The sequence below is a fragment of the Pelophylax lessonae genome (genome assembly GCF_965119305.1).
Source record: "Pelophylax lessonae genome assembly, chromosome: 1".
NCBI lineage: Eukaryota > Metazoa > Chordata > Amphibia > Anura > Ranidae > Pelophylax > Pelophylax lessonae.
The window spans coordinates 561,141,992-561,156,791 of record NC_138768.1 but is presented as its reverse complement, the minus strand read 5'-3'; the positions used below and the strand labels follow the sequence as shown (position 1 = coordinate 561,156,791).

The 14,800-nt window shown below is 41.1% G+C and overlaps 1 protein-coding gene across 2 annotated transcripts in view; it reads left to right on the top strand.

Annotated features, from left to right (window-relative positions):
- The window catches only part of SCAMP4 (secretory carrier membrane protein 4), an 80,662-nt gene that overhangs the window by 25,919 nt on the left and 39,943 nt on the right, over positions 1 to 14,800 (top strand). For both annotated transcript variants that reach the window (XM_082253810.1, XM_082253809.1), the window contains exon 2: positions 5,434 to 5,477. In XM_082253810.1, the coding sequence (XP_082109936.1) occupies positions 5,471 to 5,477 (7 nt within the window). In that variant the 5' untranslated portion in view covers positions 5,434 to 5,470. The remainder of the gene's footprint in view (positions 1 to 5,433; positions 5,478 to 14,800) is intronic.

Here is a 14,800-nt window from a genome sequence, read left to right as displayed (position 1 = left end):
ATATATATATATATATATATATATATATATATATATATATATATATATATATATATATATAATTTAACCTAGTTACATCAATGTCACAAAAAGTTTGGGTTGTGGCAGTATTGGTTCATAATCCAGGTAGGATCTAAACCCACAGACAGGAACACCAAATTACATTTTGCAAGTGCCCATCCTAAACCTCTGATTGAAAATATAAAAATATCCTTGTTTGTATCTGTTCCAAGAATCTGCTGTGACCCTGATGTTCCGACAGTACAGCTTTCTAAATTACAATAAACACAAAAACAGGGTTATCCCAAAGATATTGTGGATATAGCATTCACATGCAACAAGGGTCACAAGTCAGATTCCATACAAAAATTATTTAAACCAAGTTCTTTTCAAATGGACACAAGGTTTCTAATCTGAAAGAATTAACAACATCACGACAGTCACATCCCTAACAACGCAACAACTTGTGTAGTAAAGTATGTAGGCCTCTGTTTCAGAGCATTCAAAATTTGTTGGAGAGTTTAGAAATATCAGAAGAGTTGATAAGTAACTGAAAGGTTTTTAAAGTGACACTTAAGGGCTCTTTCACGCGGCCGCTCCGTGTGAAAGCTCCGCTGCGGGACTTTTCTTTTTTTCACGGAGCGGATGACATTTGTGTCATCCCCCCATCCGTTTGCGGATGATATGCGGACATAATGTAAGTTTATGGGCATTGCGGATGTCAGCGGGTGATACCGCTGACATCCGATTTTCCTTCCTTTCCGTTTTTTGAACGGATGAAAAAATAGGGTTCTGTTCGTTCCAAAAAACGGAACAGAACTGAAAGGAAGAAAATCGGATGTCAGCGGATGGTATTCCGCTGACATCCGCAATACCATAGACTTACATTATGTCCACAAATCATCCGCAAAAAAATAGGATGATTTGCGGACACACGGAGCGGCCGTGTGAAAGAGCCCTAACGCACATTTTCTATAAAATAAATGCAATGTGACCAAACTAAAATGTACCTTTTTCTGTTTTATCTCTCAAATGCAAGCTGTTTCTGCTGTTCTCTAGGTCTGCAACTTGCGATTTTAGTTTTATAATTTGTTAGTTGGCCGATTTTTTATTGATTTGATCGGAAAAAAAACCCCCTCAAAAGTGTGATGTATAATATTAGTTTTTAATATCTAAATTTTAAATAAAAAAAAAAAAGAATTTTAGAATTTTATTCTTGCATACCTATCTAGTAATCAATATACAGTATCCCACAAAAGTGAGTACACCCCTCACATTTTTAAATATTTTAATATATCTTTTCATGTGACAACACTGAAGAAATGACACTTTGCTACAAAGTAAAGTAGTGAGTGTACAGCTTGTATAACCGTGTTGATTTTCTGTCCCCTCAAAATAACTCAACACACAGCCATTATTGTCTAAACCGCTATAATACCCCATAACGACAACATGAAAGAAGTTTGCTTGAAATATTTGCAAATTTATTAAAAAAAATAAATCACATGTACAAAAGTATTCACAGCCTTTGCCATGACACTCCAAAATTGAGTGCAGGTTCATCCTGTTTCCACTGTTCATCCTTGAGATGTTTCTACAATTTGATTGGGGTCCACCTGTGGTAATTTCAGTTGATTGGACATCATTTGGAAAGGCAAACTCCTGTCTATATAAGACCCCACAGTTAACAGGTCATATCAGAGCACAAACCAAGCCATGAAGTCCAAGAAATTGTCTGTAGACCTCCGAGACAGGATCGTATGAGACACAGATCTTGGGGGAAGGGTACAGAACAATTTCTGCAGTATTGAAGGTCCCAATGAGCCTCCATTGTCCATAAATGGAAGAAGTTTGGAACCACCAGAACTAATCCTAGAGCGGACAGCCCGGCCAAACTAAGCGATCGAGGGAGAAGGGCCTTAGGAAGGTGACCAAGAACCGATGGTCACTCTGACAGTGTTCCAGCATTTTTTTTTTTTTTTTTTTTTGTGGAGAGAGAACCTTCCAAAAGAACAACCATCTCTGCCGCACTCCACCAATCAGGCCTGTATAGTAGAGTGGCCAGATGGATGCCACTCTTCAGTAAAAGGCACATGAAAGCCTGCCTGGAGTTGGCCAAAAGGCACCTGAAGGACTGTGACCATGAGAAACAAAATTCTCTGGTCTTATGAAACAAAGATTTAACTCTTCGGCCTGAATGGCAAGCTTAATGTCTGGAGGAAACCAGGCCCCGCTCATCACCTGGCCAATACCATCCCTACAGTGAACCATGGTGGTGGTAGCATATTGCTGTGGGAATGTTTTTTAGCGGCAGAAACTGGGAGACTAGTTTGGATCGAGGGAAAGATGTATGCAGTAATGCACAGAGACATCCTTGATGAAACCTGCTCCAGAGCACTCTGAAGCGCAGACTGAGACGAAGGTTCACCTTTCAACAAGACAGTCGCCCTAAGCACACAGCCAAGATAACCAAGGAGTGGCAACCGTAAATGTTCTTGAATGGCCCAGACTTGAACCCAATTGAAAATCTCTGGAGAGATCTGAAAATGGCTGTGCACCGATGCTCCCCATCCAACCTAATGGAGCTTGAGAGGTCCTGCAAAGAAGAATTTGAGAAACTGCCCAAAAATACTGGTGCTGTATTTGGTACCAAAGGTGCTTCAACAAAGTATTGCACAAAGGCTGTGAATACTTATTACATTTTTTTTTTTTTTTTTTTTAAATACATTTTCAAAGATTTTAAACTTCTTTCACATTTTCGTTATGGGGTATTTTTTGGAGAATTTTGAGGAAAATAATGAATTTAATCCATTTTGGAATAAGGCTGTAACATAAAATGTGGAAAAAGTGAAGCGCTGTGAATACTTTCCGGATGCTCTGTGTATTATTAGAGATTAAGGGTCCTTTCACACGGGGCGGACCGTATTTTTCTCCGCTCAGGCACGTTTTTTTTTTTTTTTTTTTACACGGATGACATTCTGGAGTTTCCGTATGTCCATTTATCATCCCATCCGTTTGCAGATGATAAACTGAGATAATGTATGTCAATGGGATTGCGGATGTCAGTGGATGACACCGCTGACATCCGTTTTTGCATCCGTTTCATTTTTTTAAACGGAAGAAAAATAGGGTTCTCTTCCGTTCCAAAAAAACGGAACTGATCGGAAAGGATGCAAATCGGATGTCAGCGGATAGTCATCCGCTGACATCCGCAATCCCATTGACATGCATTATGTCCGTTTTTCATCCGCAATCGCATGGGATGAAAAACGGACATACGACCGCCCGTGTGAAAGGACCCTAAATCTGGTACATCTCATCAAACTCCGAAATGTAAAATTTTTATATAAAGAGAAGAAAAAAGTTTTGCAGATTTTCAGAAAGGATTGCAATAGAATATTATGCATGACAGACTCCATTGTCATAGGCAGGTAGCTTTTATACATGCTGCCTGCGCCTTCTGTCAGATTACCTGTCATGATTGGGTAAAAAAACAAATTTGCCCTTTTTATAGTACAAAAACGGGTAATTACTAATTAATATGGGAAGAGATGGGTGTGGCGCTCCTTATCTGGTGTGTACATCTATAAATGTGCTTTAAATGAATGTGTTATGAAACTAGGTAGTTACCAGTATAAAAAAATATATATAAATATGTAAACAATCTCAATGCGCTTTTAGTCCCGGTTCACACTTGTGCGATGCGGGAAGGCTGCGAATTCGCAGCCTGTTCCCGCATCTTAAAACGCACATCTGGCAGTTCACACTGCCATATGCGATACGCATGTGGTGTCAATGAAATGTTAACGACACCCCCAGTTTGATCGCATATTGCAGTGCGATCTGACAGTTCGCACAGGATCGGATCGCACAAGTGTAAACCACTGCGATCCGATCCCGATGCGGCTGGAAAAAAGGGTCCTGTGCATCTTTTGTGTGGGTGCAGTGCGAATTCAGCCATACAAAGTGTATGGCTGAATTCGCATCCGCACATCCGATCGCATGTAATGAAGGAGCAGTGCGCTCCGAATTACATGCGATCGCCGCACTTGCACAAATGTGAACCGGCCCTAATGCATAAAAAATTAATAAACACTTTATTCATACAATAAAGTGACTTTACTGTGCTGACCATATTTATCGTCAATAAAGTGACATGCTGTGATTCCAAAGATCAAAAAATCAAAGTGACATGTGCCTATAACTCAAAAAAAGTTTCTTCTTTGAGATAATCACTACTATATTGGGTTTAATTATACTGTGAAACAGTAAAAGAAAGATATAAAGATATAGTTTAGTTTTGCACAGAGCAGGACTGGTCCTCCTCCCCTGGGGTTCCCTGCTTGTGCTCCTGGCCCCTCCTGCCTTCAGAGTGCCCCTATTGCAAGCTACAAAGTTTGGCTGTACCAGTGTCTGTGTGGACCACTTTTAGTAAATCTTCCCAATAGAGTGGAGCATGTGATGAGAAATAACAGCACTGCTCACTCTACACTAGTAAGTTAGGTGCATCAGTTTAAGATGAGGATTGTGCACAGGCCAAAAAATAAGTACGAGTAAGAACGTTTTTAAACAAAAAAAAAAAAAAAATGTGTCATTGGGATACTTGATATTTTAGAACAGTTGAACTAAAAATTTGATTTTAGGATTAGTTTAAGATCTCTCAAAGAAATGGGGGGCTTCAAATGCCATATATGTAATGCTTTTTATTTGTAATTGTACAACCCAAGTTCCAAAAAAGTTGTAATGCTGTGTAAAATCTACATTAGAACAGAATGCATGATTTGCTAATCATTTCTCATAAACCCACATCTTATTCACAGTAGAAAATAGTGTTTAGGCTGAAAAAATGTTCAATTTTAAGAAACAAATAAGGTCTTTTTTAAATTTAATGGTAGCAACACTTGTTTTAGAAAATTTGGGACAGGGCAACAAAAAACTGGCACAGTAAGTGGTACTAAGAAGCAAGCTGGAAGAACATTTTTTAACTAAGTTAATTGGCAACAGGTCAGTAAAATTAATAGGTTTGAAAAGGGCATCCTAGAGAGTCAGTGTCTCAGAAGTAAAGACGGGCAGAGGTTCACCAATCTGTGAAAAGCAGTTTCTAAAGGTTTTCAAAAATGTCAGATTGTTCCACAAGTAAAATTGCAAAGACATTGATATTTAATCAAAAGCAGTTTTCTAACTCTGCAATCATCTTATCATCCAGGGAAGTGGTCACCAAAGTGTGACACTGTTCTTCTGTATATATGCATCAAAAGCCTGTTTTTCCTACAATGCTGTTAGGCATATCTGATAAAAGAAATGGTTCTTGATTTGTTAATTATTTTTTTATGTTTAAACAGATTAGGCAAGCTATGTCCACATGTGAATTGTACAGCTTTATGATTTTTAAAAGGGAACAGAAATCAATGTAAAATGTTGTGTGTCTTCTAGATGTTCCAGCTAACCAGGTCAGGTCAAGTCTAGAAGAATGGGAGGTAAAATATTTGTGTTTGTAATGTTTGTTATTTTTCCATTTACCTCTAATTTTTAATGCTTTCACTGCCAGAACCTTCCTTTTTTTTTTTTTTTTTTTTTTTTTTTTTTTTTGTGCACACATTTTAATGCACATACTGTTCATGAAAATGCATCTTCAGTATTTTTTTTTTTTCTGTAGATGGTGGTAGCTGTAATTTTTATTTCACATATTAGTGAAACTATTTATTAAATATATATTTCTCATAAAAAATATTCTCAAGTTTATTTTAGTGCACACAAACGTATTATAATACAATTTTTTATTTGGTAAAATGTAAAGGATGAGATTGCACAGAGTAAAAAGATACCGAATGTGTCAATCGTGTCAATGAGTCCTCTTCTAAGATTGCGGGGGAAATTGGACAATGCTGTAAAATCCTTTATGGGTTATCAGTTTAGAGTTCACCATGCATGATGGTTCTAGAATCTATTGCTCTCCTAATTTGTATAGCGCAACCGTGTACCCAATGCACACATTTGCGTTTATATGTGCAACAAATGTTTGCCAGTCTTCTGCTGCTCTTCATCCTGACACCTACCATGAATGACCATGGGTACTTAGATGGAACAGGTAGGCTGGGGACATGTTGCAGGGAAGAATTAGGCAAGGGTGTGTATCGCGTAGAAGAGATTGGGTGGCTTTACATCTAAACAAAATGAGTAGTAACTGCGCTAATGTAAATAAAAAGTAAGCAGCAACTTCAAGTGTGATCGCACCCAAACAATATGTAAATAAAAAAGTCACGCTAAAAATTAAAATAGATATAAATTGAACAAATATCAAATGTCCATCAGTGAGTCCATAAAAAAATTGTGACATGAAGATACACAAAGTATTCAAGTGAAGACTCCTGATGGTATTGTGCTTACCAGAAAGCCATGTATTTCCCTACACGTTTCGTCACAGATGACATTTTCACCTTTGAGCGCACCTCTGGAGCCAGATGAACTTTCTATGCCCTCTGGAGTTTCATGTCCAACATCTGAACATATGTGCTTAACCTTTGTGGATTTGGAATTCAATGCATCCAAATCTTTTGGGAGTCTTCATTACAACATTATAAGGACTCTCGTTGGTCAAGGTTATAAAGATATCCTGAATTTGATTTTCTGCCATAAATACATGGCTTTCTGGTAAGCACATCAGGAATCTTCACTTGAATATTTTGTGTAGCTTCACGTCACAATTTTGTTATGGACTCACTGATATTTATTTCTTCAATTTATATATATTTTAATTTTTAGTGTGGCTTTACATCTACCTAAATCACTTCAACTAAAATGCTGGCAGCTGTGACTTAAAAGGAAAACAAAATACTGGTTGCGATAGTGGCCAGGAGTTTGTTTACACACCAGCGCTGCCAGGAAACTGGTATCTGCATAGGTGATTTGAGGAACCATGGTATTGTTCTTGGAACTCTCAAAGTGAACAATATCTACTACAATATCTAATTTTCATTGAGTAAGGAATGGTGAGTAGTTCCTTGGCTTTCCTGTCGCCGTTGCAGCTGGTGTCAATACCTGGGGCTTTTTAATATCGGGGAGCATGTGACCCCCTTCCCTGTAATGGTTCTTGATCCAAGTGATTAATTACTATACCCAATACCTGTCACATGGGGCATAATTCACTAAGAATAAGGAAAATAAATAGTCATTCTACATATAATTACTCCCAATTAAAACAACTGCGACCTCAACTAGGTGAACGGAAAAGCAGGAGTCCAAATAGGCGAAAATGCATTAGTGAATTCCAAATCAACATAGTCACGGTTCCATAACTGCCAATTGCCAACGAGTTTCCTAAATACTGCATTGCCGTATTTAGCTATGATCATGTGTGTACTCTACTCTAGGTGCTCCACCTCATGTGTGGCTATTTATTTATATTGTGCATAGTTTGTTTTCTTCTTTTGCTAACGAATGCTGTTCTGAAGGATTGTCGCAGAGTAAAGTCTGCTATTCCATGAGGTTACATGTATTTATCATTTACAGTTACATATGTTTTATGTTAATTTTTTTTTTTTTCATGTTACATTTCTTTTTTAGGAGACTATAGAATTCTAATTATCTATGTTCATTCGCTAATCATACTAAACTATTCTGCATGTCTAATTGTACTTTGCACATTGGCTTAGTGGTCTGCGATTATGAGCAAAAAGCTCTTAGGTCAGGAGTTCAAATCCCAACCATGCTAACACCCTTGTGCATTCACTGGTGTTTTGATTATTTTGTTTCCACACAATAATAATTTTGCTAAATAACATACCATTGCATGCAATTGAGCATGCAAATTATGGAAACAACCATGCTGATGTGGAAGTGGCAATTAGGTGTTTGCCTTTTTTCAGTATACTCTGCTGTTTAAAATGTAAGCAGGTGATACCATCCATGCTTGAGATTGGAACCCATGGTCTGAGTCTTTCTAGGTAGGAGTGCTACCCACTAAGCTATTGAGATGAGCACAATTATGTTTAGAATATACAGTAGTACCATAGTTAACGAATGAACATAGATCCAGAGAATCTGTATTCCCCTAAAATACAAATGCAAAATCTTTACTAAGTCATCAAACATTAGTAGATGTGACTTGTTTTGCTTCTTTTGCTGATATTTAATATATTATTGTCATTGATGTAAAAGATATATCTCTATTCTATATATGTCAAACTTTCGTCATGTCTTATTCGTATTTTCTGAAAATGTTGAGTTCTATTTATATATGTTCATTCTGTAATCCTGGTACTGCTTTATACTCTAGGTATAATTGTACTCAGCACAGTGGCTTAATCTTTAGCACTCTTAGCTAGCAGCACTTAGGTCAGGAGTTCAAATCCCACCAATGCTACCACCTCCTTAGAATTGCAATGGCGAACGCATAAGTGCCATCAGTGAGAGCTAAATTGTAGCATGCTGAGGGCAAACATGCTTTCGCCTACGCCACATATCCTTTCACCATAGAAACTTTAGTGATGTAATGGGTAGCACATGTGGGATTTGAACCCATGACCTGACTGTTTTTAGTTTAGAGCACTAACCTTTAAGGCACTGTGTTGATCAGATTTATAGCTAGAACATATAGTAGTACCATGATAAAAGCATAAACACATAACTAGAAGTCAACATTCTAATAAAATTATTTTTAGACATTAACAATTATTTTTCATATAATAGAGACCTAAGAGCCTGGTTTGGATTGGGGTGACCCTCACACTGATGGATTTTTTTTTTTTTTCCCAATCAAATTCATGTTGTTACACCCACTTGTGGCAGGCAGCAGAACTCCACTCCACAAAGCTACATAGAGTTCCCTGGACACAATTAAGAGCTACCCCTAACTTTCTAAAGGTTACTGAAGTGGATTTGTATTTTGAAAATATTGTTGCAAAGCAATCAAGCATTAGAAGTAGTTAGAAACTAGTTCATTTTAGGTGGCCATTCACTATACAATCTCATTGTACAAGCTCTATATAATCTCCTTTAGATTTACCGAACCAATATAATGGAAGGTCACACCAGATTTCCAATCACTCCTGTATCCAATCAGGCAGGCCATTGCACCACATAATTGATGGCAGGTCTAAAAGGAGATTGTACAATCAGATCATATAGTGTATGCTGAGCTTAAAGAGGAAGTAAAGTCGGAAAAAAAAAAACGAGAAAAAAAAAGCCCTGTAAAGAGAAAGGCATAATGAGCTAGTATGCATCGCATACTAGCTCATTATGTAGTACTTGCCTTAAAACGAAGCCCCCGCCGTGCCGCCACCTCAGCGACAGGACGGCAACATGTCCTGCCGTCCTGCTTCTGGGTTTGCGTCCTCTGGCCATCTGATTGGCCGGAGGCGCGATTACATCACTCCCGCGCCTGCGCGCGGGAGCCGCCGCTCACGGCACTGAGCTCTGAAGGAACGGCACGGGTGGCCGTTCCCTCAGAGCGCCTGCACCGATGACGTCATCAGCAGTTTGCACTGTAAATATCTCCTAAACGGTGCAAGTTTGGGAGATATTTATTGCACCTATAGGTAAGCCTTAATATAGGCTTACCTATAGGTAAAAGTTATACAAGTGGGTTTACAACCTCTTTAACAGAACCCAGGACACACTTTTCCTGTTTTCAATACTACAGCTCTATCCATATAGGCTGTTATCTGATCTCTCATTTCCTGCACTCTCCAAATGAACAGATCTATTCAAGATGAATTTAGGACAAAACAAAAATGTCTGTATTTAGTGAAACCAGTGATCACTGATTAATTGGGTTAGAAAACCGTGCACCTAGCTGGGGGTGGTTGGGATCTGCTCGAAGGAGGGAAGGCAGCCACAGGTGTATGCTAATGAGGTCAGCTGATTAATTCCTTCCTGTGTCTTTTTTGGTGGCTATACACTATATGAAAAATCGGCTGAAATTTGGTCAATTGGACAGTTCGTTCGCTTTTCGGCCAGTTAATGGGCACAAATCAGTAATGGGTTGGGACGTTGAGCCAAAAAATAAAGGACAAGTTTGGAAAATTTCTGCAGAATGAACAATAAATTGAAAGGTTAATGTGTTTCTTGTCCAAACTGTTTGCACTAGGTACCGTATATGTAAATAAAAAAAAACTGATTCATTTATGTCCATTGAACGATTTATCAGTCATTACATGATGGCACGATCATCTGCTCTCACCGCCGAGTGTTTGTTTTTAGAAAATGAGTTCAGACGATTTTTCATATAGTGCATGGCCAGCATTGTCTAATATCTACATACCAGCAAGAGATGAATTGTTCTGAGGAAATATAGCAAAAGCACAGGTAAGGCTTTCTCTCAATTAAAGAAATCGTGTTTTGTTTTGCAACAGAGGTACATTAATAGTATATTGATACATAGAGGAGATGGAATTTAGCAAAATGAAAAGTGAACTTAGCCTTTAACTGAGGCATATGCAAACACACTCAGCTGTCAGGGAAAACTGGTAAAATGTGACCAGAGATGACTCCTCTGTGGCATTTTCTGTGAATAGTGAACTTTTGATTGGGTGACATGTAAAAATCACAAGGATAAGGCAACCAAAAACAAGACACACATGTATAGGGTGGTGAAAATTGCTAGCTAATTTACATGTGCTTAGAGTTCATTAGGACTATACAGGATTTGATTTTAGCCAACAGTTTGTGGAACACTTGCTAAAATGCATACACACATTCTACACTGTATTTACATGTACGAATGCAGGAAGTCTACTGTGCATAGAATCAGTGATGTGTGTTCTGAGGATTACTACACACAAAATTGCAACACTACTTCCCCTAATCCCTGGGAACACCAAGACCTCTCCCCACTTATCTTGCAAATCGGCAACATCTCATGATTGAAAAAAAAAAAAAAAGTGATCTTGCCATGTTAACTTGCTGAGAACTCTGAGCAGGACTAACACTTGCAAGTGCGTCTGAATGTCCTTCTACGCACATGAGGATGCATTTCCAGGCCAAGAGCCGGCCCGGGCAACCAGTTGTGTGCCATTGTGAAAATGTGTTCAATATGCTTATTTCGCTAAATAATGATTTCAAAAATTGTATTTATGGGGTGGGCAACTGGTGATTAGAGAAAATGAATACTTAATTTGACATGTTCAATAGTTTACCTTGGCAATAGCAAAAATCATTAGAACCTGAAAAATCAGCATTGGAGCTGCTAAAAGCTTGTTGTTTTTAGTTTTGGATTTATACTTTCTCTAGACGACTTGCATGTTTTTAATAGAGATTGAAAGGTGTGTTAATAGGAACACTAATTTTGTTCATTCAGTTACTTTGCCCAAAAAATGTACATTTAATCTTGCAACATTTTTCACAGCTTTTTACAATATGGTTAGAAGGGCCCTGCTCTAAAGAGCTTACAATCTAAAAGAGAAACACTTAATCTGGACACACCTTGAATTTCATAGTGTACAGCAGGGACAAAAATAAGGTGAGCACTAACCAGGTCCAATATAACATAACCACCCTCATCAAAAGTTAAGCGCAGGATTAAACAAACAAAACAGATAAGATATAAAATTTGACAAAATAAAAGGCAGTGCAATACCTACACCCCTCCAAATTCACACACACACACTTCTGGTTAGGGTTAGCAGGAAGCTTCATTTTTATAAAAATAAGTTGGGAAACTAGATCAACATTAGAAGTCATCTAACACGTGAGATTTGTAAGTTAACAATCAAAAGAGAAGGGTCAGCTGATGCTCACAAAAAAACGCATGGTCACACTGGACAAAGACACACAAAAATCCACTTTTGAGGGCCAAAATGCAAAACAATTACAGCAAGCAGACAAAACATTCATCAAACCACATCTAATGTGGATCATTGTGCACACTATTGCACCCTGCCTGCAAATAATGCCTTTTCTCAGGCAAAACAAACCACACTAGTGCAGGCCTTGGGCTCCTTTCACACATTTGGTGTTTATTGGTGTGTGTGAGTGTAGAATAGTGGTGTTAACCTCTGAATTTTGGTAATGACATTTTGATTTGGATTAATAATATTGGTACACATTACATTTTTGTGGTGAAAATGATGATCATTTGGAAATACTAAATCATTTTGAAATACTAAACAACACACAAAAATGGTTACTCATTTTAACCACCTCCTTTCCAAGCCTATTCTGCCACTTGGTTCCTACATGTAAAAATCTCTTTTGTTCATTGACGGACACAACTTCAGATCTTCATAACCATTAGGTTATACTGCCCCCTACAGGAGAACACTAGGCAGAAGAAAGAGTCTGGCTATGCTCATGGGCGGTCCCAGGGGCTATACTCCCTCTCTCTGCTATAGGCACTCAGTTTTTTTTCTGCCTAGTCAGGAGTAAGGACCTTTGTTCCTTGCTGGGATCTTTGGTCCTGGCAATTTTTTCTCCTGGATTTTCCCTGTGGGATCTACAATCAACTGCCGGAGTGGGCGACTGGCTGGATAATCTAGTGGTCACCCCAGTCCAGACAACAAGCGCCTGCAGACCCCAGCTCTGTGTTAGGACGGCGGCGACACAGCCCCACTCCTGACCGACAGCCACCCTATTTGATGGAGATGGGTTCTGTCTGGAGCATTCCCCACCTGGTTCCTGGTATGGGGAATAGCTGCCCCCCTCTCCCCCTGGAGGGTTTTGGAGTGGACGTGGCTCCCTCCTGCGGATGGTCTGACCCCCCCCCCCCCAGGTTCCCCTCCTTCCCATCTGGCACCCCCGTTTGTCATCTGTCACCCATCCTACTCCCCCTCCACACATGTTGGGGCTGTTTGGGTGGTCTGGTCAACCTTCTGGGGTTGGGGCGGGGCGCTATGCTTACGATGGGGGATCGGGGGGGGTGTGCCGCCAGCAACTGGGCGATCGGCTCTGCCGGGGGGGGGTTGTACCTGGTGGGGGCTCCTGCCAGGGCCCCCAGTTCTGTCTGGATCTGTCCTTGAGGCCTGGGCTCCCTGTAAGCCTTGTGGTGCCGCACAGGGCTGCCATTCTGTTTGTAGCCTGTGTGTTTCTATACATGGTGGCCATGTTTATGAAGTCCGGCACCCGTTTTGCGGTGGTTTGCCATTAAAAATAGCGGCGCCCATGACAGTGGAGCCCTGTGTGCAGCATTTTCGGTGGTGGGAGCCCCTCATCCCCTAGTGCTGACTTATGGATCCTTTAACTTCCTGATCGCAGCATGTGGAGTTAAGATTATCCTGCTGGCTGCAGGTGCCTGTTTCTGCTGGGTGGAGAGTCTGGTGGAGTTCTCTCCCTCTCTGCTGAGGATCACTTGGTGCTTGTGTCTGGCGACCAGGTGGTGTTGCCAGCGCGGTGGGAGTTGTCCCTTGCAGCGTTTTACACTTTTTGTGGGGTCCCCCTGGTGACTCATGGAGACTCTGGAGCACATCTCCCCACCTGATCCCCTCTCTGAGGCTGCGGGACCCTCCAAGTCTCAACCATCCATCGATGCACTGGCGGCGGTCCTAGAGTCAGGGTTCATACGGTCCTGGAAATCCTGGAAAAGTTTTGGAATTTTTAGATGACACTTTCCAGGCCTGGAAAGAGTCATGGAAAATTAGGAAACACACTAGGTTTTGGAAAAGTCATGGAATTTACTGTGGAGGGGCGGGGAGCAGCAGGGAGCGGATGCTTAATTATTTTATGATAATTATATTGCCACATACTATATTTACATTTCGCTGTATTAGCGTCCTTCCGGGTCCGCGGTATGCGCATGCTGTCATTGGCCAGCAGCAGCCGAAGAGATGACCCAATCAGGCAGCGGGGAGCGCCGGCCACGGTTTGCCTGGAGACACTGTGACTGGCTAGCAGCAGCAGTAACAGCTGGGAGATTATCAACCAATGAGGCAGCGGAAGCGTCACTGGAGGGCGGGCCGGCCGCATGAACGTGATGATGACGCGGAAGGGGGCGGTAAGCATCTCGGTTTCCGCACCCCCGCTCTTAGTCCCCCCCCATGCTTTCTGGCTCCCCCAGTGCTCTCCAGCTCCCTGGCTCCCCCCTCAGAGTGATTTCCAGTTCCCCCAGACAGTGCTCTCCATCCCCCTGGTTTTCCATGCCCCCCCCCCCAGCGCCTTCCAACCCCCTGCAATGCTTTCCAAACCCCCCCTTAATTCTCTCCAGTCCCCCCCCCCCCTCCTGTATCATGTCGGCAGCCTCTGACCTCCTCCTGTATCATGTCGGCAGCCTCTGACCTCCTCCTGTATCATGTTGGCAGCCTCTGACCACCTCCTGTATCATGTTGGCAGCCTCTGACCACCTCCTGTATCATGTCGGCAGCCTCTGACCACCTCCTGTATCATGTCGGCAGCCTCTGACCACCTCCTGTATCATGTCGGCAGCCTCTGACCACCTCCTGTATCATGTCCACAGCCTCTGACCACCTCCTGTATCATGTCCACAGCCTCTGACCACCTCCTGTATCATGTCCACAGCCTCTGACCACCTCCTGTATCATGTCCGCTAAATGTACAGTGTGTGTCGTAAAACGTTTGACATTTCGAGCATGGGAGAGGCAGCGCTGTCTAGCCACGCTAAAGGTGCAAAGCACCAGTCTGCAGCTGCGTGCTTGACAGCTTCCAATTTGATCGCTGGCTTTTTCACCCGTGCGCCTGAAGTGACGGCTCCCAGCTGTGGCAGCGGTGCTTCCATCTCATCCACTGTAAAACAAGGGACCATTTTGAGTCACACTGTATCCAGAAACGAAACCCTAACTGCAGAGGTACTGTACACTACAAAGATTGTCATTTATATTAGTAAAAATATGCTGGGTGTGACATGGATTTTCTT